General features: G+C 44.5%; 1 protein-coding gene and 1 long non-coding RNA gene across 2 annotated transcripts in view; both read right to left on the reverse strand.

Moving 5' to 3' along the window:
• The window catches only part of LOC142490365 (uncharacterized), a 106,679-nt gene that overhangs the window by 11,746 nt on the left and 70,613 nt on the right, over positions 1 to 24,320 (reverse strand). The gene's annotated exons all lie outside the window — the stretch shown is intronic.
• On the reverse strand, positions 5,893 to 7,229 carry LOC142491173 (uncharacterized). Its single transcript, XM_075593453.1, has 2 exons — positions 7,156 to 7,229; positions 5,893 to 6,792 (listed from the first exon to the last, which is right to left on the reverse strand). The coding sequence occupies exons 1-2, from the start codon at positions 7,202 to 7,204 to the stop codon at positions 5,903 to 5,905; spliced, it is 939 nt and encodes a 312-aa protein (XP_075449568.1). The 5' UTR covers positions 7,205 to 7,229; the 3' UTR covers positions 5,893 to 5,902.

A 24,320-nucleotide genomic window follows, 5' to 3' on the forward strand; every position in this document is an offset into this window, starting at 1 on the left:
TGCATGTGGTACCCAAGTTCCCTGGTTCCAGTCACGATTCCTCTATCCTGAGGAACTCTTCAGTCTTCCATGCGTTCGAAGAGGGACATTTTGAAACTGGTTGGCTGCTGGGTGAGTACATATTTACATGTTCTAACACAAAACACATGTTGATTTAGGAATGTTGGCATTGTACAATTTGATCACTAATGTCAGCTTATGTGTGCTCCATTCATTATAGGTGACTCAGGATACGGAATTAGGCCGTGGCTCTTGACTCCGGTGCTAAACCCTCAAACTGAAGCAGAGGACAGGTACAATGCAGCCCATATATCTACAAGATCTGTTATAGAGAGGACATTTGGCCTACTCAAGACCAGGTTTAGGTGTCTGGACAGAACTGGTGGGGCTCTTCTATACAAGCCTCAAAAAGTGTCTGATATTATCCTTGCCTGTTGCATTTTGCACAATGTTGCACTCAGGCACAATGTACAGTCAGACCTAGCTGAGGCTTTGGTAGACGAGCATCCCACCCATGTAGCTGCTGAAAATGAACAAACAGCCAGTGGTGGCCAGACACGACAGAATCTCATCAATTCATTTTTTTCTTGTAAGTACAAACTCATATGTTCCTAGTACTACTTTTATAGTTTAATTATGTTATATTAACAATAATTATTCTTTATATAACCTTCTGTTAGGACACAGATGAATATGGGTTGCACACCTTTCTTTTCTCTGCTGTGTGCACAAAGGGATGTGGCACCGGTATGTTATTGTTGCACAGGTTATATAATCCCTCTTCAATTGTACTTTAGTTGTGTGTACACTGGCGACACACTTTATTCGAGCTTGGCTAGTCCCACGAATTCGGGTATACCCGGGTGTATTGAGGTTTGTGACTGTTTTCTGCCCGAGTGCATTGAGTTATTTTCCAAGCAGGGATTGAAGCATTTTATTCCCGCTGGCTGCAATACTGCACAGTATATATATATATACTGCATTACAATTCATGAATTTATGCCATCTGGTAGACACGCGAAGCATTGCAGCCTATTAAATCCTAATCATTATCATTTAACAGATCAGCCGCCCATCAGCCAGGCATGAACCCAGGCTGGGAAGGCAAATGCAACGGGGCTTGTCAGAGGTGAGGAGTGGCGCATTCCAGGTATCTGCCAGGTACATACCGGGTATTTGCTCGAATAAAGTGTGTCGGTGCAGTATGTGAATACAACTTGGGTAACAAAGCAATAATATTTTAGCATTGTGTTATTCCTTATGCTAAGACAAAACACATATTATGCCCATAATCATTCATGCTTCTAGTATGCTTACATACAATGTTATTGGTGCAGTGTAACATGTACATCCATATGATGTGTACACCAGGCTGATTTACATTTTGAATGTCATGAAATATACATGGTGTTGTACATTTAACACCAAATACACACTTTGCTGTGTTGTTTACGGTACTGAAGATGGCATGTCAATGTTTGCAATTTATATATTGTTCCTTTGCATTATAGGTATATCTCCAGTATGACTGATCATGGTATGTATATTTGCTGACATCTCTCATAAGATGTGGCTACCTCAATCTTCCTATAATTATTGGAACTAAAAACCCAACATATTGGTTTAAACACAAATGTTACATATATGTACTTTCTGTATCATGTATATGCATTTAGCTACTCTTGAGCTTTCATGTGCATTGTATTACAAAATGATTACTCACATTTCATCACATTTTATGTATGTTTCCTTATAATTTCCATTAATGTAATATAGAGGTGGTTGGAGAAAAGGGGATAACTGTACTTATTTGTTTACTTACGGGAGCACATTCATCACTAGCATAGACACACTTTTTAAGACAACTGTTTGTGTCTCTATCAATTGGTGTAGGATCCATGTATAACACCGACAAATGATAACACCAGCTTTATTATGGTAGCTTATATCATCATATTGACTATACTATGTATTTCTAAACGATTAATAAACACAGTAAACTATAGTTAGTTAGGTTAATGAAATATACACAGAAACGTACTTCATAACATGATGGTGATGTCATATTCAGAACATCATGCATTGGAGGGGACCATAACATCTGGCCAGTAACATTATTTGCTACAGTCCCAAACCATTTTATCTACATACCCATGTAACAAGAGATTTTAAAAATAAATGGCTACTTGGTTGTAAGTGTCCTTTACATTGGGAGAAGGAGTGGCTCACTGAGTAAAGACACACACTGGCACTGATAGTTTGAAGCAGGGGAGTCTGGTTCAATTCCCGGTGTGGGCTCCTTGTGACCTTGGCCAAGTCACTTTATCTCCCTGTGCCTCATGCGGCAAAAAAACATTTGTACGTTCCACGGGCCAGGGACCTCAGGCTGAAACATGTGTCTGTAAATCGCTGCGTACAACTAGCAGCCCTATACATGAACATGCTCATATTATTATTATTATTGTTACATAGTTTCGACAGTCATACGTTCCATTACATATTAGAATACACAAATGTGTTAGCAGAGTGGGAATGGTTGTTATATATAAAACACACCATGTCATAAAATGTTAGTAGTCATTAAAGAACACTCAATAAAAATTCATGAGGCACTCTTTTGCAACATCATTATGTTAATTAAGTGCTTATGCAATATAGGCATAAGGGTATCACATTTTTAATTGTTTGTTAATAAGCGCTGCAAGCAATATAAAATTAGTTCCATATGTAGTATAGTAGTCGGTGGCTCCTCCTCACAATCATCTCATATAAAGGTAGACTCTTCTGAAATCATACATTGATCCGATTGTATCTTCCCCGACATCTCTGAAATACAGCAAACACATGATGGTCAAAGATGGCACCTTACTAGATATGCATCCGTGACAACGCGTTACGCAGCTCTATATGATTGTGTAGATACACACGTCACTCACTTATATGTTAGAAGTAAAACTGTTCATCAGTATGTAATGTTTCTTTAAATTTGTAGCAGGCATAACTATGTATAAGAAGTGAACGTTGCCTGTATACTGAAAGATGTGCGCGCACATCTTTGTGTGCGCACGCACTTCACGCTTGGCTCCACTAACTGTTAGCGCATGCGCAAAACAAAGCGTACGTTGTGCGTTCAATACATGTTGAAAATACCAGTAAACATAACATCTTTATTTCAAATACAATGAAGACGAAACTACATTCGTTCTAAACGAGTACATCTGTATTCTTTTTAAACAGACGTGTTTGAACAGAAAGCACGGCCGATAACACAATGCGCAAATGCAATACGTGTGACGTCATGTTAAGCCAGCGTGAAACGCACGCTAACACTCCTCCCACTCAATTAACATTCGGCTAACGCCCAGGGTACGCCTACAAACACTGAGCCGCACGCATCACACACTGCAGTTACCGTTACTATAACAAAACATGACAGCCAATAGGCTTTGAGGCGCGCACGTCGCTTGGGGGCGGGACTTACATCACTAATCCTTTTTAAGGACGCCTTGGCCCATGACAAGGGTCCCACGTCATACGTGGTGGACCCGGTTTTCAATGTTGTAGATGTTGCATGATAACAAAACAGGTATGTGTTAGAGTAATGGTAAAATGTTGCTAATATGTTTAAAGGGATAGGAAAGTACGTATATTTATTCCGTCAGCAATGTGTACTACTCTTTCAGGTCCTACTATATTGTATTAGGAAACAATTTGTTTGTGATCGCTACATGTTATGCAGTCTGCAATGTTACGCTGTATCCACGCATTGAAAGTGAAAATGGTGGTTACAAAAAAAAAAAAAATTTAAACGCAGAGTCAACGCATAACGATTGTTATATTTACCATTCTTCTAGAATTAACTCTTCGCCTGGCTGCAACTGGTCGCTCCAGAAATGCAAGGCATTTTCATCCACGCTTAACCCAACCGCTGAATCCAGTATGGCACATATCTCCTCCAGGATGCGCTCATAGGAATCGCCACTGCTTTCTTCAAATAATTGGTCGGGAGGTAGGTTCATTTCTTCCGGTTCCCATTCCAATGCATTTTCAGCTGAAAGGCTTGGTACATAATCATAGTACTTTTGTTCTTGTACAATGTGGGTTTCAGGAATGGAGGCTGCAGATATTGCAGCACGTATCGATTCAAACGGATCAGTAGTAGCGGATACATTGCTATTGCCATTAGGAATAAATATGCCTTTCACGACAATATAAGTGCCGTCTTTCAGGAGAAATTGTTTTTCCGGGGCAATCTTCCAGAAACCATAGGTGTGTTGTAGCTTATCCTGGTCACGTTCAAAAAAGTCATTACTTGATAAAGTGAATCTTATTGAGGAATTAAAATTCCGTGCATGCTTACGGTCTTGGTAATAAGGATATTTTGCTCGAATGAAATCATCGATTTGGCGTGTGCTTGCTTTCTGTCCGCGACTGTTCAAGATGGCTTCACAGATCATGTACTTATACCCTAAAAGGGGATTAATATTGTTAACGAATTCATCAGCCATGTCTGAGTAGCACAAAAGCTGTGTGCAGGTCTGTGTTATTTGCTCATCAAAATGAATGTGCTGAATGGCTAACAAACTCCTGTTTTTCCTTGTCAAGGTCAACAAAACTAACTACTTTGACTCCTTATTTCAAACGCCAATTGGATTTGTTTGTCTAATTGGGTTAACAGTTGTGGTTCGTGATATGGGACTGTGGGAGAAACATTTCTCCTTCTTTTATCTCGTTTGTGAAAAACATCCCTACACTTTGAATGCGTTCACATAGTGTTTTTTTGAAAACTAACAAAGACCAGTGTGTGAAAATATTTCTTAGCCAGGCATATCAGTAAAAACACACCTGCAAAAAGAAATGTTTTTTCCCCGCTTACATTTCTGTGTGTATGTGAAAGTCTGGTTAACTCCCTGTCTGCATGAGTTTAAATACGTGTGTATATATATATATATATATATATAAATATATCTCTTATAAAAATATATATATATTTATATATTATATTTTATTTTTTTTTATATTGCAGGAGTACACACAACATTGATGGCATTAAGTATACCTTGTATGAAACCTATTTAAATGGTGAGAAACATGATTGAATTAAGTAATAAACATTTGTTTAAGCACAATACTGTTAGAGTCTCATACTTAGGATATTTCTCAAACATTAGGCCTGTATTATTAAAATAGTGTTTTCACAAGGAAGCATGAAGTGTATTAGTTTGTGTATACCAGTTTATATAGTAATATATATATATATATATATATATATATATATATATATATATATATATATATATATATATATATATATATACACATATATACATATATATATACACATATATACATATATATATACACACTCACACACTCACACTCACACTCACTCAGTGTGTGTGTGTGTGTGTGTGTGTGTGTGTATATATATTATTATACATTCTGAGATGTTATAGAAACGAACACACAACTGATTAAAGGACAAAATTACAATGGCCAAGCAAGGCAAAGGTAAGTAATAATTTACACATAATCCTGCTGTACACGTACAAGAAAGATGTTTGCACTTACTTAGGTGTTTTAATAATTGCATGTGACTAATATGTATATGCAATTCTTACATCAATTAACACACCCAAATGCAATGTTTTGCTGCAAAGTCAATGGCAGCTTCTCTAAACTTAGCAACTGGCTCCTGGTGGACCATTACTGAACAGACGATTACAACATAAATATTTATAACACAATTAATTATGAGTGTTAACATTTCCAAAACTTCACGTGTACAAGAACATAGTTGAAAGTTTGGAAACAACACAGTCTTCAGCATACATACAATAGTAATTAGATAATCTGAAGTCAACAAAACAAGGCCAAAGACATATTTTCTGAATTATAACATTTATTTTTTTTGTTCCTTTTGCGAGCGAGTAACAGGCCTGCTTGTTGTCTCTTGAATTTTCCTTTTTCTTTTGCCACCAACTTTAGGCACAACAGAGCCACTTTGAGTGGCCTCTGGCACTTCACGGGCAGGGCTTGTGGCCAGTGACTGTTCACCTACGGGGCTTGTGGCCAGTGACTCACCTACAGGGCTTTTGGGCAGCGACTCACCTACAGGGCTTTTGGGTAGTGACTGTTCACGGACAGGGCTTGTGCCCAGTGACACATGTGAGCAAGTTGGTAGACACTGCACAAGTGATGGTTGGTCTGTTTCATGTGTGTCTTGTTTTGTTTTTGTCGCCTCCTTTGTAGGTGTCTGCTGCTGAATTTGTACAGATGGCAGCGGTAGGATGTCATCAGGAACCTGCACAGCAATGTCTGCTACTTGACCGGTAACATTTGGGCCTGGTGAATGAATATCAGATGAATGTGGTGAAAACTGACCTGCATGAACAGATCCTGGCTGGGAGGTGTTGAATTGTGGTACATTAGTCATTCTCCAGTAATTAGCTTGTGTTTGCTGAACAACTAATGCTTCGAATGAGGTGTTGATTTTTTGCAACTGTTTAGGCACTTCAATGAAGACTCTGTGGAGATGTGCCAATTGTGATACTGTTTCTTCCTGCAGTCCAATCATCCTTTCCAGCACTGTCATCATGTCTGAATGGCGACGATTTTCTGCGTCCACTATTTTTCCCTCTGAAGCTACAATTGCATCGTATGTGGAAGTTGATGGACAATTTGGCGGTACAACAGTTTCTATTGGCACCTCTTCATGGTCACATGATTGTATTTCAGTCTCTTCTGTGGCGTCATCCTCATCATACTCATCATCCTCATCACCATGATGTTCTAAAAAGAAATGTACACATTATTAAATGGCATGTTAATGTATGCTGTGTTACTATGTAATTGTACTGTGTCCTAAGTAACACCTAACATGTTAGCATACGTTTTATAACCTCATTAAAAACTACCTTGACTTACGAATAATGTTTGGACTCAGTATGAAATATGAATGAATGAAAAGTTGCTCTAAACTCAGAAGTCCTACATGATAATTAACATCACTAACACAATACATGTTGCCTTACACTTAATTTTCACTGACACTAAGTAATCCTATTTAAAGAAGATGTGCAAAACAAATAATGCACATGACAACATAACATATAGAAGAGCACATATTATATGGCCAGCAAATGATACACTCACCTTCTAGTAGTGTTGAGCTGGCTGACCCAGGTGAAGACACTTGTTCCATCTCAGGTGACACATGTCCTCCAGGGGCAACTATATATAACAATAACATAAGTTTTACATTTACATGTGTAAATATTGAACAAACACTTATTGTATGTTCTGTATTTATGATTAACTAACAACATCAGTTCCTTAACCGAAAATGTGTGTGAAAGTGAACATAAATAGTTGTAATAACACTGTACATGCCTGTGTACTTAGAATTTTTGAGTTCCCTAACATACAACATACTATGTTTCTGCAGTAATGCGTGAGGATAAATAGATTAAATGAGTACATAAAAATCATATGTTGTGTAGTGATATCAGTATCATAATGTACATAACTATCATGAGATGACCATTCACAATGGTTATCATGAAGGTGGTCATATTGCAAAAAGTGTTGTTTTTGGTAGAGGATATGTGTGGTACATTAATCGAAGATGTGGCACACCTGAATGTGGCTGTGACTCAACAAGACAACACATGCAGTGTGTGATAGTGTGTCTTTCATAGTAGTTCAACTATAGATATGAGTGAACTAATGTGTGACGTACGCTTTGATAAGTAATGAGTTGTTGGGGCATTTAGTAGCTAGAGTTAAGCTTTCAAATGAGTGTGATTAACTTCAGTTGTGCTATTCAGGTTGTAAGAAAGGTATTCCCTTCCCCAAAAAGCCTAATCAGCCACACCTTTCAATGACTTGAAACAGGTGCAAATGGTGTGAACTAAGTTGACCGTGAAATGAGGCTGTAATTAGTGTGTGTGCTGAACCCCACCCCCTCTGTTGAAGTGTATGCTGTGATGAGATATTAATTGCAGCTGCTTTAACACAATGGTAGATGAGCTAAGTAGTCATCTGCAGTGTTTAAGTTATGAAAACAATGACATAACATATGATACGTGTGCCTCATTATGCTGTCTGTATATGACATAAAGCAAAAATGGACCTTTTCATAAGCAACTATAGATGTGTTAGTGCCAGTGATGTTTGTAGGCCGTTACATGCAATTTCTTTGATGCATGCTTAAAATAGGCAGTAATGTCATGTTTGTCGGAGTAAAATCAATAAAATACACAATAATATGATACATATTTCTGTTCTGTACCTGTAGCTACTAATAATTTCTCATGAACATGTGTTACACATGTGTACTACCCTGTTGTTCCCCATCTTCGCCCACCATCAATTGCTTCCACTGCAGCTATGCATTTTGGGAATTCACATGTAAATGAGCACGCAATGGCACGTGCTATATTAGTTACTGCTTTTAGTAGGACTACTACATATATGTCTATTTTGAGATATATATATACAGAATCAGACATATACATATATAGATGCAGGTATGCTTATATTGTGAAGACAGTATAAAAAGCAGTGTAAATATGCAAAATAACTGTAAGCAACGACACGCCTAGTACAGTAATATTTATCACCTGCTGGAAATTGTGACGGATAAATTCCAATGTCACGGTCACCAGCCAAGCCTTCCACGACGACGGTAAGTAATTTTGGCCGAAGCAGCTCCTCCAATGGAGTCAATATGAGACGTTGTGGTGTGGGCCCACCTCCAGTGCCAGTAGCATGCACGCGTTGGTCTTGTATTTTCTTTTTCAATTTGGACCTAATATCATCAAATCTTTTCCGACAATGATACTTGTCCCTGACACTATTCCCACAGGCATTGACACCAATGACTATTGTGTCCCACATTTCTTTTTTGCTTGCTGCACTTGTCCGCCCTTGAAAAACATATAAAAGATATGAGGTAAATTAATAATAATATAAGCACCAGTTTCCTACACTGCTAGCTGTTCCAAGAGATAGCAAACATGCTGTTTTATGTGTAATATGTGCAGCACATGAGCATTCACTACTAAACCTATACATGTAAGCAAGGTTGCATTCATATTGTATGCAGTTCTGGCAAATTGACCGCCTGTGTTTATTTGTCCTTGTAAGGCATGATAAAAAGCTGTGTTTCCACACTAATGAACATAGAAAGATATTGTGTACCCATATTTGCATATGAACAAAACTCAGATGACCTAGGATCACATGTATTTGAATAATAAATGTAAAGTTACACTTACCTACTAAATGTCCATAGAGACTGTCATAGTGCTCCAGAATGCCAGTGACAAGAGCCCTATTTTCCTGGTCATTGAAGCGAGGATTACGTGGCTTCTCCACACGTTTTTTCCGAGCAGGTTTAGGGTCAGAGCTTGGCTGGTGCTGACTGGACTCTCCTTCTTCCAATGGAAGAGCCTCCAAAAGCTGGCCACCAGCAAGCACGCCACCACCAGACACCCCATCAGCAACTGCGCCACCAGCAGCACTCCCAGCACCAGCACTCCCACTCCTAGCACCAGCACTCACACTCCTAGCACCAGCACTCACACTCCTAGCACCAGCACTCACACTCCTAGCACCAGCACTCCCAGCACCAGCACTCCCACTCACAGCAACAGCACTCCCACTCCCAGCACCAGCACTCCCACTCACAGCAACAGCACTCCCACTCCCAACAACAGCACTCCCACTCCCAACAACAGCACTCCCACTCCCAGCAACACCACTCGCAGCACCAGCACTCCCACTCCCAACAACAGCACTCCCACTCCCAGCAACACCACTCGGTGCACCAGCAACATCACTCCCCTGAACAGAACGTTCACTCCGACGCGTACTCCCACGAGTAGCACTCCCACTCCCACCAGCATCACTCTTCCCACGCTTTGCGGGCATACTTCCAGCACTCACAAAAAACAGACAAGAAATGTACAGGCAATCACACGACCCACTTCCACATATAAAACAAGACAAAGATGTAAACAAAACAACAAAGGACAAAGCTCACCCAATACACAACAAGTCTCTCAGTCAATATGCAAATCTTCAATCGTCCAGCTCTGTGCGTCTCTCTCTCTCTCTCTCACTCCCAACAACACAGAGAATGATTAGCAGTACACGTTGCCTTTAAATATGGCGCGCAATCAAAAACATGCTTGTTTCGCCTGATTCAGCAAGATTTGTGATTGTGCAACCTAACAGCACCCCGCCACGCACGCCGATACACCTGTGTGTGATCGGCTCATCATCGTGAGAGTGGGCGGATTTGTTTTCTGGTTGATTTTGAATGTATTCGGCACTTACTGCATACGGAGAGGGAAAAACGCCAATAACATGACTAATCGATAAGCTTGCCGATTTCACATAATCGTCGCTTACTGCATGAGGCCCTTAGACGTCTGGGCCTTGTATTGAGTCACCGTTAGGTGAATTTCTCTCTCTGTTTAATTTTACACATTATTAATTATTTTTATTTAATTTTAATTCTAATGTTTTGATTTTTTAGATAAATATAATGTCATTAATACTGTTTTCTTTTTCCTTTAGGCTTTATTTTACTCTATTATGTGAATATGTTAATAAAATGTGTTTAATGTTGATTATTAGCAGTGAGCTGTCGGCCTGCATTGGCCACCCCCCATATTAGCCTGATTGGCTGTTACCTAGCAACAACCGTCCAATATGGAAGGAGGGAGGTGTACTTAATGTGGACGGCTGTCATTGCTAAATTATTCCCTGATGAAGTAGAGTTAGCTACGAAACGCATAGGATAAGTGTACTGCCCGATATCAGCCCTTGTTTTCCTGCTTGGTGGCTTAACTGTGACTTCTGGGAGTATCCCCATTGATTTGCTGCGACTGGGACTTTGTTCCGCACCGGACTGATTCCACGTACCACGTGTACGGATGGGACTCTGACTCACGTCGCCGTGACGTCATCTGGATGCGATGCGGTACTCCAGTGAGACCACACAAGCCGATATCATCGGGAGGAATCTTCCCCCTACGAGGCTGTTCCACCGGACTGATCGGATCCCTGCAACACTCTGCACCGAGGGAGTGAGGAGGACCCAACGGATCTCCATAGCTGTGATTTCCAGTGCTTCATGATACCTGATGCGGAGTGGTAACTTCTTGTACTGTTTGTCCTCAATGCGTTTGTTCTTTTAATCTGATGTATGCCTAATACTTACCTTTATCAAAACTGAATTATACTTAGATATACTTCACTATGCGGTTTGCGCTGTTTTTTTGTTCCCTCTCACCATGGGTCCAGCTAAGGTCAAGGCGGTCCTGGATTGGCCTCGTCGTACTACTCTCAAGGCTATACAATCTACAACCTACAATCTAGGTTCCTACGACTTGGTGCCCCAGCCATTGCCAAACCAATTGCGTCCATAGTCAACTCTATCCTGTCTGCAGGCCATATCCCTAAGACCTGGAAAACTGCCAGAGTTGTCCCAATCTTCAAAAGTGGGGACACAAACACTGTCTCAAACTACAGAACAATCTCACTTCTCCCAATTCTATCCAAAGTCATGGAAAAATGTGTCCACTCCCAATTAAGCGATTTTTATACCAAGACAAATTTCCCTAGCCAATTCCAATCTGGGTTTCGTCCCAAACACCCCACCGTAACAACTCTGCTAAAAGTTTGCAATGAAATCCAGTGTGGAATGGAACGGGGACAACTCACTGGTACAGTATTCCTAGATTTTGCAAAGGCATTTGACACAGTTGATCATGCTATCCTGCTCAACAAACTCCAGAGCTCTGGAATAGGGAAGCTTGCTTTAAACTGGTTTCAGTCCTACCTCTTAGGAAGATCCCAACATGTGTCCATCTCAGGCTCTAACTCCAACCCCCTGGATATCACCTGTGGTGTCCCGCAAGGCTCTGTTCTGGGGCCCCTACTCTTCTCAGTGTTCATTAATGATCTTCCAACAGGTTGTAAGGAAGCCTCAATACACATGTATGCAGACGACACAATCCTATATGCACACAGCCATAGCCTCTCTAACCTTCAACACATACTTCAGTCTGACTTTTTGAGACTCGAAAACTGGATTTCCCAAAACAAACTGTTTTTAAACACTGGCAAGACTGTAACAATGGTATTCGGGACCAAGACTAAATTTTTTAAGCTTCCAGTGACGGAGATCTGGATTAGAACAAACGCTAACACCACCCTAACCCCTGTCACTAGTTTTAAATATCTGGGCTTATGGTTTGACTCCCACTTAACATTCGGGATGCACATTGATATCCTGACAACCAAGACCTATGCCAAACTAGGGGCACTTTACAGGAACAAATCCTCCCTAAGTCTCCTGGTCAGAAAGCGTATCGCACAGCAGATGCCAATGCCAATTATTGACTATGGAGACATAGTATACGGCTCGGCACCCCAAACCCACCTTAGCAAACTTGACACCCTCTATAATTCAATTTGTCGTTTTGTTCTCCAATGCAACTACAACACACATCACTGCGATATGCTCAAAGAACTAGATTGGTCATCACTAGAGACTAGGCACAAAGTTCACCTTTCCTGTCTTGCCTTTAAATTCTTCATGGGCAAGCTACCCAGCTATCTGAACAAGCTCCTCACCCCTAACACATGCAGCACTTATCACCTGAGATCAGACTCCAAAAGACTGTTCATGGTCCCAAGGCTCAACAAAGTATCCGGACGTTCCTCCTTCTCCTACCGTGCACCCCAACACTGGAACAACCTACCAGAGACTCTCACATCCACCACCAGTTTACGTTCTTTCAAATCTAAGGCTGTCTCACATTTTAATCTGGTCTGTAACTGTTTCATACGCCCATAATATATATTTTCTTTAACTGTGTACGCAATGTCTTGTACACTGGCGACACACTTTATTCGAGCTCGGCTAGTCCCACGAATTCGGGTATACCCGGGTGTATTGAGGTTTGTGACTGTTTTCTGCCCGAGTGCATTGGGTTATTTTCCAGGCAGGGATTGAAGCATTTTATTCCCGCTGGCTGCAATACTGCACAGTATATATATATATACTGCATTACAATTCATGAATTTATGCCATCTGGTAGACACGCGAAGCATTGCAGCCTATTAAATCCTAATCATTATCATTTAACAGATCAGCCGCCCGTCAGCCAGGCATGAACCCAGGCTGGGAAGGCAAACGCAACGGGGCTTGTCAGAGGTGAGGAGCGGCGCATTCCAGGTATCTGCCAGGTACATACTGGGTATTTGCTCGAATAAAGTGTGTCGGTGCAGTATATAATGTGTACCCTGTTCATTTATGTAACTGTATTTGTAACCATGTATTATTTGTTTTACTCTGTGCCCAGGACATACTTGAAAACGAGAGGTAACTCTCAATGTATTACTTCCTGGTAAAATATTTTATAAATAAATAAATAATACAGTGCTTTCTGGGATTCGCGAATTACTACTGCAGGTTAATTCAACATTTCTCTTCAGCAGTAGCTCCCCATACAGCATTAACGAAGAAAGGTGTGGATCCTACTTCATGGTTGCCGGCGGCTAGCCAAGCCTTCGATCATCTGAAAACCGACTTAATTTCTGCACCCATCCTCATTCATCCGGACCCCAACTACCGTTCACCTTGGAAGTGGATGCATCAGACATCATGGCCGGAGCTATTCTGTCTCAGAGAAGGACACCTGAAGCCAGACTTCATCCATGTACCTTTTTTTCGAAAAAAATTCTCCACCCGAACAAAATTATGACGTAGGTAACCGGAAACTTCTAGCTATCAAGTTAGCTCTAGAAGAATGGAAACATATTTTAGAAACACAGAGAATCCTATCACCATCTTGACTGACCACAAGAACTTACCCTACATCGAGAGTGCTCGTCGCCTAGGGGCTCGACAAGCACGGTGATCGCTCTTCTTGTCCCGTTTCAATTACATTATTTCCTTTCTACCGAGTTCAAAACCTGTCAAAGCCGATGCCCTCTCCCGTCAGTTTTTGGTGGACGACAAAACCGAGGATTGTCAGGAAACAGTGACGGTTCAGGGGATTCCTTCCCCTTCATGTGTCCCTGATGTCACACGCTCACCTACCCTCTCTGTCCCTTCCCCTGCCAGCCTCCCTTCTTGTACCCACTCCTGTCCCTCTCCAACAGCCTCTGACGCCATTCCTGCACCACGGCGCGCACCCCGCACGACTCGCGCACCCGCGCGGTTCCCGAGCCCCTGCTGCGGAAGTTCCCCACTCTCAGCCCCCCTCGGTATCTGCTCCTATCCCCTTACCTCTGGTGGCTGTTGCCTCCGTTCCTCCATCCTCCTCTGCGGGTGTCCCCATGGCGCGGAATTCCGTGCGCCTCGTGATGCAGCCTGTGTGCGCGCACTCTCAGATTACAGAGGCCACGCGCACACGCTCCTCTTCTAAGGGTTTCCAGCCTCCTGACTCCTCCTCTCATGCCCTGCAAGCAATCTCCCTTACTGGTTCCCCTGTCTCCTCCTCTTCTCCTCCTCACCTATCCCTGCTGTCTCCCACTTCACCTTCTGCTCCTCCACTCTCTCCTATTGGTGTTCCCTCCTTTATAACCCCTGTCTGTCCTTTCTATCATTGCTCTTCATAGCTTCTGTTATCCCTGTGTGTGCAGTGCTATGCTTGGCTCTCCTCTGTGTTCCAGCTTGTTCCTGCTCCTGCTTATCTCTGGATCTCCCTGGTTTGACCTCTGCTTGTCCTGGACTACCCTGCTCTTTGTTGCCCTTGAACCCTGCTTACGAACTCTACCTTGCTGACCTCTGTAACCCCTGGACTTTGGCTTACGAACTTGACGACTCTGACTTCTGGATCCCTGGACTCTGGCGCACGGACATCACTATTCTTACTCTATACTACCAAGGCGTTGCAAGTATCACTAACTATCTTTCAACAGGCCTGGCAACGCCATACCACACTCCGGGCATGCCCTCACTGCTGTGGGTGCATGGTAATACCCTTCCCACCTCAGTATTGGGGTCTTGCCAGGTCTGCAGGCATACAGGCATGATATTATGCAGAGCCCAACAAATGCAGACCCCTTGAGGTGGGTACAGGTGTTTCACTAGAGGCCTTCCAATTTGTGAGCAATCAGCTGTCCACAGTCTCCCAGCAATTGGCTAACCTCTCCCTTCAGGAGACTCCCATGGCTCCAGCACCCCTGGTTGCCACAACCTATGCCAACTCTGGACCCCGTATTCCATCACCTAATCGCTACGATGGGGACCCCCTCGCCTGCCGCGGTTTTCTAAACCAATGCGAGGTGCAATTCGAGATGTCCCCCTCCCTGTTTCCCACTGGTCGTTCTAAGGTGGTTTACATCTACGCCTTGCTTACTGGTGACGCCCTCGCTTGGGCCTCTCCCCTCTGTAAACGTAGGAGCGAACTAACCCAAGACTATCCTAAATTCAGGCGCGAATTTCAGCAAGTATTTGATACTCCTGCACGGCGCGAGACAGCCGCATTCTCTCTCTTCCATATTTCACAGGCCCGAAGATCTGCTGCCAAGTACGCAATCGAGTTCCGTACTCTCACCGCAGAGACCCAATGGAATGATGAGGCACTCATCGCCGCATATTGGCACGGACTCTCAGACACCTTGAAGGATGATCTTGCTACTCATGCCCGGCCTTCTTCCCTGGAGGAGTTGATTACCCTGAGCGTACGCATGGACCAGCGTACCCAGGAGCGACGGCACGAGAGACACTGTTCTCGTTCTCTTCCTTCCTCTGTTGTCTCTCACAGGTCATCTACTTAATCTTTCCTGGCACTGGATGCCCCGGAGCCGATGCAAATCGGTAGCCAACAACTTTGGGCCGCAGAGAGAATGCGACGCCGTCAGAAAGGACTATGTTTCTACTATGGTTCTTCAGAACATCGTCTCCAGAATTGTCCCCTGAAACCGGGAAACGGGAACACCCAGTAAAGGTAGCGGTGCTTCTACTGGGATCTGTCTCTCCTTGCCCCTCTCTCCCCGAAAATCTCCCACAAAAGTTTATGCTTCCTGCCACTCTGGAGGGTCCTGACCTTTTCTTGCAGGTAAAAGCTTTCATTGATTTTGGATCTGGTGGTAACTTCCTGGACCAAACCTTCGCCTCTGAGAATCAAATCCCTATGGTCAGGAGAAAAGCACCTATTGGTCTCGAGGCCATCGACGGTCGACCGCTCCAGCCAGCATTTATCATCTGGGAGTCCATTCCTCTCACACTGACCTTGGCCGATGGTCATAAAGAGGTAATAATTTTCGATATTTTTCATTCTCCAACTGTTCAACTTATTTTAGGATTGCCTTGGCTTCAACTCCACAATCCGCGCATTGATTGAACCGGCACACTGCCTATGCAGTGGCCTTCTTCCGCTGACTCTGCTCCTGTGGCTCCTCCTGTTGCGGTGCTTGCCGGCCTGGATTCCGTTCCTTCCAATCTATCGATCCTGCCGACCGTGTATCATGAGTACTTGGATGTGTTCAACAAGGTACAAGCTGAGGTTCTATCTCCTCATCGTCCGTACGATTGTCCTATCGATTTGATTCCTGGGACCATCCTTCCAAAGTCAAAAGCGTATCCTTTGTCCGTTCCTGAAACTGAGGCCATGACGTCCTACATTCAAGAAAATTTGGAAAAAGGATTCATTCGCAACTCTACCTCCCCTGCCGGGGTAGGCTTCTTCTTCGTGAAGAAGGAGGGATCGCTTAGGCCATGCATTGACTTTCGCAGACACAATAAGATCACGGTAAAGAATCGGTACCCTCTTCCCTTAATCTCTGAACTGTTCGACCATCTCCAGGGGGCCTCTATCTTCTCCAAGCTCGACTTAAGAGGTGCCTATAATCTCATTCGCATAAGGGAAGGGGATGAGTGGAAAACAGCGTTTAATACGCGATCAGGACATTATGAGTATCTAGTTATGCTCTTTGGTTTTTGAAATGCTCCTGCCGTCTTTCAAGAGTTCATGAACGACATCTTCTGAGATGTGTTGGGGACATTTGTCATAGTATATCTGGATGACATTCTCATTTTTTCTAAAAACCTGGAGGAACACATTCAACATACCAAACTGGTGCTGTCTAGGCTCCGTTCTAACCACCTATACGCCAAGATGGAGAAATGTTTGTTCCACCAGGCCTCTGCTGCCTTCCTAGGCTACATTATCTCCAGCCAAGGTTTCTCTATGGATCCAGAAAAATTAAAATCTGTTCTCGACTGGCTGCTGCCTAATTCGCTCAAGGCTGTGCAGCGTTTTCTCGGCTTTGCCAATTATTACAGGAAATTCATCAAAAAAAATTCTTCTATTGCTCTTCCCATCACCGCTTTGACCAAGAAAGGCGCCGATCCCACCTCCTGGTCTCCTGAAGCTATTCTTGCTTTCCAGGTGCTTAAGAAAGCTTTTGTGTCCGCACCCATTGTACGCCATCCGGATACCTCCCTTCCCTTCACTTTGGAAGTCGACGCTTTGGACGTGGGAGCTGGTGCAGTTCTCTCTCAGAGGTCTTCTCCCCAAGAGAGACTCCATCCCTGTGGGTTTTTTCGCGAAAATTTTCATCTGCCGAAAGAAATTATGATTTTGGTAATCGTGAACTTTTGCCCATTAAATTGGCTCTCCAGGAATGGAGGCATCTTTTAGAAGGCGCCAAGGAACCTGTTGCTATCCTCACTGACCACAAAAAATTGCTGTATATCGAGGGAGCCCAACGGTTGGGATCTCGCCAAGCTCGGTGGTCTCTCTTCTTCTCCTGCTTTAACTATACAATTTCATACGTTCCTGGTACCAAAAATGTCAAAGCGGACGCTCTCTCTTGCCAGTTCGCCACGGAAATCGAATCTAATGAAACCACAGAACCTTTTCTTCCAGCCAAATGCATAATCTCCGCTAACAATTTTGATGTATTGGACGAAATCAACAAAGCCCAGGCTCACATTCCCAGCAGGTTCAGGGTACCAGAAGGGCACTTATACGCAGCTCCACGGTTTCGCCACAAGATTTTACTTTGGGGTCATTCCTCTAGATCTGCCGGTCATCCAGACTTCAAAAGAACAGCGGACCTTATTAAACGGACATTTTGGTGGCCGAGGATGAACAAAGACATTCTCAACTTTACTAGTGCCTGTCCTGTATGTGCCCATAGTAAGATGCTCCACCACAAACCCTCTGGCCTCCTCTTGCCTCTCCCCATTCCGGAGCAACCCTGGAAACACATCTCGATGGATTTCATTGTCGAACTACCCAATTCCAAAGGAATGAACACCATTCTTGTCGTAGTAGACAGATTCTCTAAACATTCACACTTTATTCCTCTCAAGGGTCTCCCTAATTCTGCTACTCTGGCCAATTATTTTTCCAAGGAAATTTTCAGATTACATGGCGTTCCCATTTCTATTGTCTCTGACAGAGGGTCTCAATTCATCTCTAAGTTCTGGTGGGCGTTTTCCCAGAGACTCGGAATTTCCCACCTTTTTTCTTCTGGATACCATCCACAGACCAATGGTCAGACTGAAAGGATGAATCAAACCCTAGAGAAATATCTCAGATGTTTCGTATCGGACTCACAGGACAACTGGGTGGACCTGTTACCATGGGCCGAATTTGCAATCAACTCTCTCAAAAATGAGTCTACCCAGGAGTCTCCATTTTTCATTAATTTCGGCTTTCACCCCAGCAGTCTTCCTCTCTCTTCTCCTCCTTCTGGCGCTCCTGCAGCCGACTCTCATGTTACGACCCTACAGAACTCTTGGAAAAGGATCCTCAAATCCTTACAATCTGCTGTTGCCAAACAAAAAACCAAGGCGGATCGTCATTGCCAACCAGGTCCTTCTTTCAAGCCTGGTGACAGAGTGTGGTTGTCCTCGATTTCTGGGCCCATTCAAAATCATAGAAAATGTCAACCCAGTCGCTTATCGTCTTGATCTGCCCCCACCATGAGGATTCCTTCCTTATTTCATGCCTCCCTGCTTAAACCCTTTGTACAGAGCTTGCATTTTCTGGACCCTTCCTGTAAACCCGACCCAGTGTCCACTCTAGGACTGTAACGATGCGTGGAACACGCCCACTGCGGCGTGTCCCTTCCTTACCTGTTTACTTCTGATCGCCGCCCTCTAGCTGTGAGTCAAGATCCTGTGTCTTTAAGGATTCTGAAGCAAGCAACGCCATCTTGCTTTCTGGCAAACCCTGCCCTCTTCCTCCTGACAGGAAGTAAGCCTCTCTTTGACTTTCTCTCTGCTATTAGTCTTTTGCTGCCTGCCCTGGTGTCTGCTAGTACTCATCGCATACTGTTCCTGCCTGGACCTCCTTGGGACCTTTACTTATCTCCTGCGGATTCCGGAGGACTGGGACAGTCACTCTTATACTACTGAAGTTAGTTTACCGTCGGGTAGTGTAGGTACCTGCTTAGTAGAGTTCACCTTGACGTAGTAGCAGGCTTATAATTCCTTGGCCAATGGATTAGACTAAGAACCCTTATGTTATGTTTAGTTTCGCTGCACCTTGCTGTTTTTGTTATTATGCCTTTAAGAAGTCTGGACGTTCTCCAAGAAGCAATCCTTCTCTGGATGTTACCTTGTGCTCTGGACTCAATGCCCATGTTCCTGGTTTCCGTTTCCAGACTCCCGTGCTGAAGCGTTGGCTTCCCATAACCCCGCGTTGGTGCCTGAGAACGCGCGCACTCCCGCTCTGCTGTCAGAGCATGCGCGCACATGCAGCTGGATCAGTCGTGTCTCTGAGTAGGCACCGCACCTCCGGACGCGTCGTGCATTCTCATGCGCGTGGCGCGGTCACGTGACTACCTGCGCCGATCCCCAGCTGCGCGGCAACTTACTCCCTTTGTATCCCCTGCGGCCTCCCCACCTCGCTAACGGGTCCTTCCCTTTCTTCCCTGCGCATCTGAGGAGAGCACAAGCATGACATTATGCTCGGCCAAATAAACGGACCCCCAGAGGTGGCCCCGCCTTCCTCCATGTTCCATGCCATGTTCGTGTCCATGTTCCTAGTTCCTGGTTCCTGTACCCCTGTATCGTTGGGAGATCCTAGTCCCCCCTAGTCTAGTAAGGATCGTTCGGAGTCCGATCCTGAAGGGGGGGATACTGTAAGGAATCAGGGAATACGCCCCCTGCGGCGTGCTCCCTCCTTACCTGCCGCATCTCAGTTCCCGCTCTCCTAATAGAGCATGCACGCACCCGCGGTTCCCTACTCGTACCACGGAGCCAGGCCACCCCCGGTCGTGTCACGCATTCTCTTACATGTGGCGCGTACACGTGACAGCGTGAGCCGCCCTCCAGCTGCGAGTCAACTTCACGCCCCCTTGTGGCGTATTCTCTACCTATGCCTAGTTTCTCTGATGTCTCTCTGTATGGCGTGCGTCGTCCTCTAGCTGCGAGTCAAGATTCCCTGTTGATTCTCTGTGTGGCGGGCGCTGCCCTCTTGCCTAGTTTCCCTGATGTCTCCCTGTATGGCGTGCGCCGCCCTCTAGCTGCGAGTCAAGATTCCCTGTTGATTCTCTGTGTGGCGGGCGCTGCCCTCTAGCTGCGAGCCTACCTTCCTATGCATCGCTGCCCCTAAGTCTCTTGGATCGCTCGGAGTTCGATCCTTAAGAGGGGGGTACTGTAACGATGCGCGGAACACGCCCACTGCGGCGTGTCCCTTCCTTACCTGTTTACTTCTGATCGCCGCCCTCTAGCTGCGTGTCAAGATCTTGTGTCTTTATGGATTCTGAAGCAAGCAACGACATCTTGCTTTCTGGCAAACCCTGCCCTCTTCCTCCTGACAGGAAGTAAGCCTCTCTTTGACTTTCTCTCTGCTATTAGTCTTTTGCTGCCTGCCCTGGTGTCTGCTAGTACTCATCGCATACTGTTCCCGCCTGGACCATCTTGGGACCTTTACTTATCTCCTGCGGATTCCAGAGGACTAGGACAGTCACTCATACTACTGAGGTTAGTTTACCGTCGGGTAGTGTAGGTACCTGCTTAGTAGGGTTCACCTTGACGTGGTAGCAGGCTTATAATTCCTTGGCCAATGGATTAGACTAAGAACCCTTATGTTATGTTTAGTTTCGCTGCACCTTGCTGTTTTTGTTATTATGCCTTTAAGAAGTCTGGACGTTCTCCAAGAAGCAATCCTTCTCTGGATGTTACCTTGTGCTCTGGACTCCATGCCCATGTTGCTGGTTTCCGTTTCCAGACTCCCGTGCTGAAGCGTTGGCTTCCCATAACCCCCGCGTTGATGCCTGAGAACGCGCGCACTCCCGCTCTGCTGTCAGAGCATGCGCGCACATGCAGCTGGATCAGTCGTGTCTCTGAGTAGGCACCGCACCTCTGGACGCGTCGTGCATTCTCATGCGCGCGGCGCGGTCACGTGACTACGTGCGCCGATCCCGAGCTGCGCGGCAACTTACTCCCTTCGTATCCCCTGCGGCCTCCCCACCTCGCTAACGGGTCCTTCCCTTTCTTCCCTGCGCTTCTGAGGAGAGCACAAGCGTGACAAGGACAACAAAAGTATGGGGTCCAATCCCTCATTGATTCACGCTGGTCTAAAAACAAGCTCCAGTTCCTCGTCCACTGGAAGGGCTATGGTCCAGAGGAGCGTTCGTGGGTACCGGCACATCACATTCATGCCCCGAAACTCCTTCAACAATTTCATCTAAAATTTCCCCAAAAACCGTGGCTGGATCGCTCGGAGATCGATCCTCAAGGGGGGGATACTGTGACGGTTCAGAGGATTCCTTCCCCTTCATGTGTCCCTGATGTCACACACTCACCTACCCTCTCTGTCCCTTCCACTGCCTGCCTCCCTTCTTGTACCCACTCCTGTCCCTCTCCGGCAGCCTCTGACGCCGATCCTGCACCACGGCGCGCGCCCTGCAAGACTCGTGCACCCGTGCGGTTCCCGAGCCCCTGCTGCAGCATTCCCCACTCTCAGTCCCCCTCGGTATCTGCTCCTATCCCCTTACCTCCGTCGGCTGTTCCCTCTGTTCCTCCATCCTCATCTGCGGGTGTCCCCGCGGCGCGGCATTCCGCACGCCTCGTGACACAGCCTGTGCGCGCGCACTCTCAGATTACAGATTGCGCGCGCACACGCTCCTCTTCTAAGCGTTTCCAGCCTCCTGACTCCTCCTCTCATGCCCTGCAAGCGATCTCCCTTACTGGTTCCCCTGTCTCCTCCTCTTCTCCTCCTCACCTATCCCTGCTGTCTCCCACTTCACCTTCTGCTCCTCCTCTCTCTCCTATTGATGTTCCCTCCTTTATAACCCCTGTCTGTCCTTTCTATCATTGCTCTGCATAGCTTCTGTTATCCCTGTGTGTGCAGTGCTATGCTTGGCTCTCCTCTGTGTTCCAGCTTGTACCTGCTCCTGCTTATCTCTGGATCTCCCTGGTTTGACCTCTGCTTGTCCTGGACTACCCTGCTCTATGTTGCCCTTGAACCTTGCTTACGAACTCTACCTTGCTGACCTCTGTTACCCCTGGACTTTGGCTTAGGAACATGACGACTCTGACTTCTGGATCTCTGGACTCTGGCGCACGGACATCACTATTCTTACTCTATACTACCAAGGCGTTGCAAGTATCACTAACTATCTTTCAACAGGCCCGGCAACACCATACCACACTCGGGGCATGCCCTCACTGCTGTGGGTGCGTGGTAATACCCTTCCCACCTCAAAATTGGGGTCTTGCCAGGTCTGCGGGCATACAGGAGTGACAGAAACCATTCTTCCCTCTAAATACATACTTTCCGCTAACACCTTCGATGCCTTGAGAGAGATCGTACAAGATCAGTCCCACATCCCAGAAGGTCTTGAAGTCCCTGAGGGGCGATACTTTACCTCACCACCTCATCGGAGGTTCTTGAAAGGGGTCATTCTTCCAAGTCATCTGGACATCCTGGCACTAAAAGAACCACTGATCTTGTGGAGCGGACCTTTTGATGGCCCGGCATGCAGAAGGACATTAAGGAATTTGTTTCTGCGTGCTCGACATGTGCTCAGAATAATACTCCTCGGAACAAACCACCAGGACTTCTTCAACCTCTTCCCATCCTGGACCATCCATTAGCCAATATTAGCTAATAAATTTTCTATGCAGAAATCCGCAGTGCCCAGGTTTTTTCCTTTCATACATGATATTGGGAGTACATAGCAGAGATTCCTGAACCAGGATCCCTGACATTTATATCATTTTTTTCCCTTGGGGAGTGCAGCATTACCCTTCAAACTGTGAGAGGGACCTGCCAGAAGAAGTGACAGTCACAAACTGCATCGCTATTGGGGAGAAAAAGACTTACTGGCCTGTTAAACCTCTGTACTTTTGTGCATTATGCACAACCTGTATATTGCATTGAGATGGTGAATATTGTATGGATAAAACTATCCATATTTATATAGTTCATTTCTTTGTGTGACCATAGTGCCACAGTTTATGGTACATATGATTCTCTGACTGCTTTCATATACTGTAGCTCAATTAGCTGTTTTTGCATGTGCCCTTACCACAAAAATATATTAAGTTCCACATTTTTGTCATTCTCTATTATTTCAAGCAGTTGTATGAGTTTTTTTTTTAGATTTATTTAAAAAAATCAGATTTTGCTTTTTTGTAGATAATGTGTTTTTTTTTTTGTTTGTTTGTTTTTTAATCTAACGGTTATTTCAGGAGCTATGAGTAGTGAAATATGACTGTATTTGTCCCGGAGATCAAAACGGATGTTTTCTACAGCCCAGTGCTGTCTGGAATTACGACATTAACACTAGAGAATAAAAAAAAACATTTTTAAAGCAGCAATACTACTTTCCCCTTTTTTTTTCCTACTTCTTATTTTTATATGTAATGCATATCCTAAGCTGGCAATCGTTTGGTGTTATAGATCTGTAGAAATTCTGATTGTGTGCCAAATGAAATGTCCACCTTCTAACTTTGTTAGTCTCTTAAATGCTGCAGCTGATATGTAACATTATATTACAAAGTGTAACACATTATTGTTACAGCTTTCAGAGTGATAAACATTCTGCTGTTTGGAACACAGCAACGGATCTGTTTGTGATACTTTGTTGCCAAAAGGCAGAGCTCAAAAAAGGTTCCTGTTGTTTCAAAAGAGGAAGTGCATATGACCGTCTAAATGGTTGCTCAGTACATTAAAAAAATCAATAAAATGGCATTAAGAGTTAAAAAAAAATAATGCAGACGGTATTATCTAATACTACAGAACTGAGTTTTTTTGTTTTTTTCAACATTGATTTCTTCATTTTTTGCTGCTTTAACACAAACATATATGTATTGTTATAAATGA

This window comes from Ascaphus truei, chromosome 3 (genome assembly GCF_040206685.1).
Source record: "Ascaphus truei isolate aAscTru1 chromosome 3, aAscTru1.hap1, whole genome shotgun sequence".
In the NCBI taxonomy this organism is placed as follows: domain Eukaryota; kingdom Metazoa; phylum Chordata; class Amphibia; order Anura; family Ascaphidae; genus Ascaphus; species Ascaphus truei.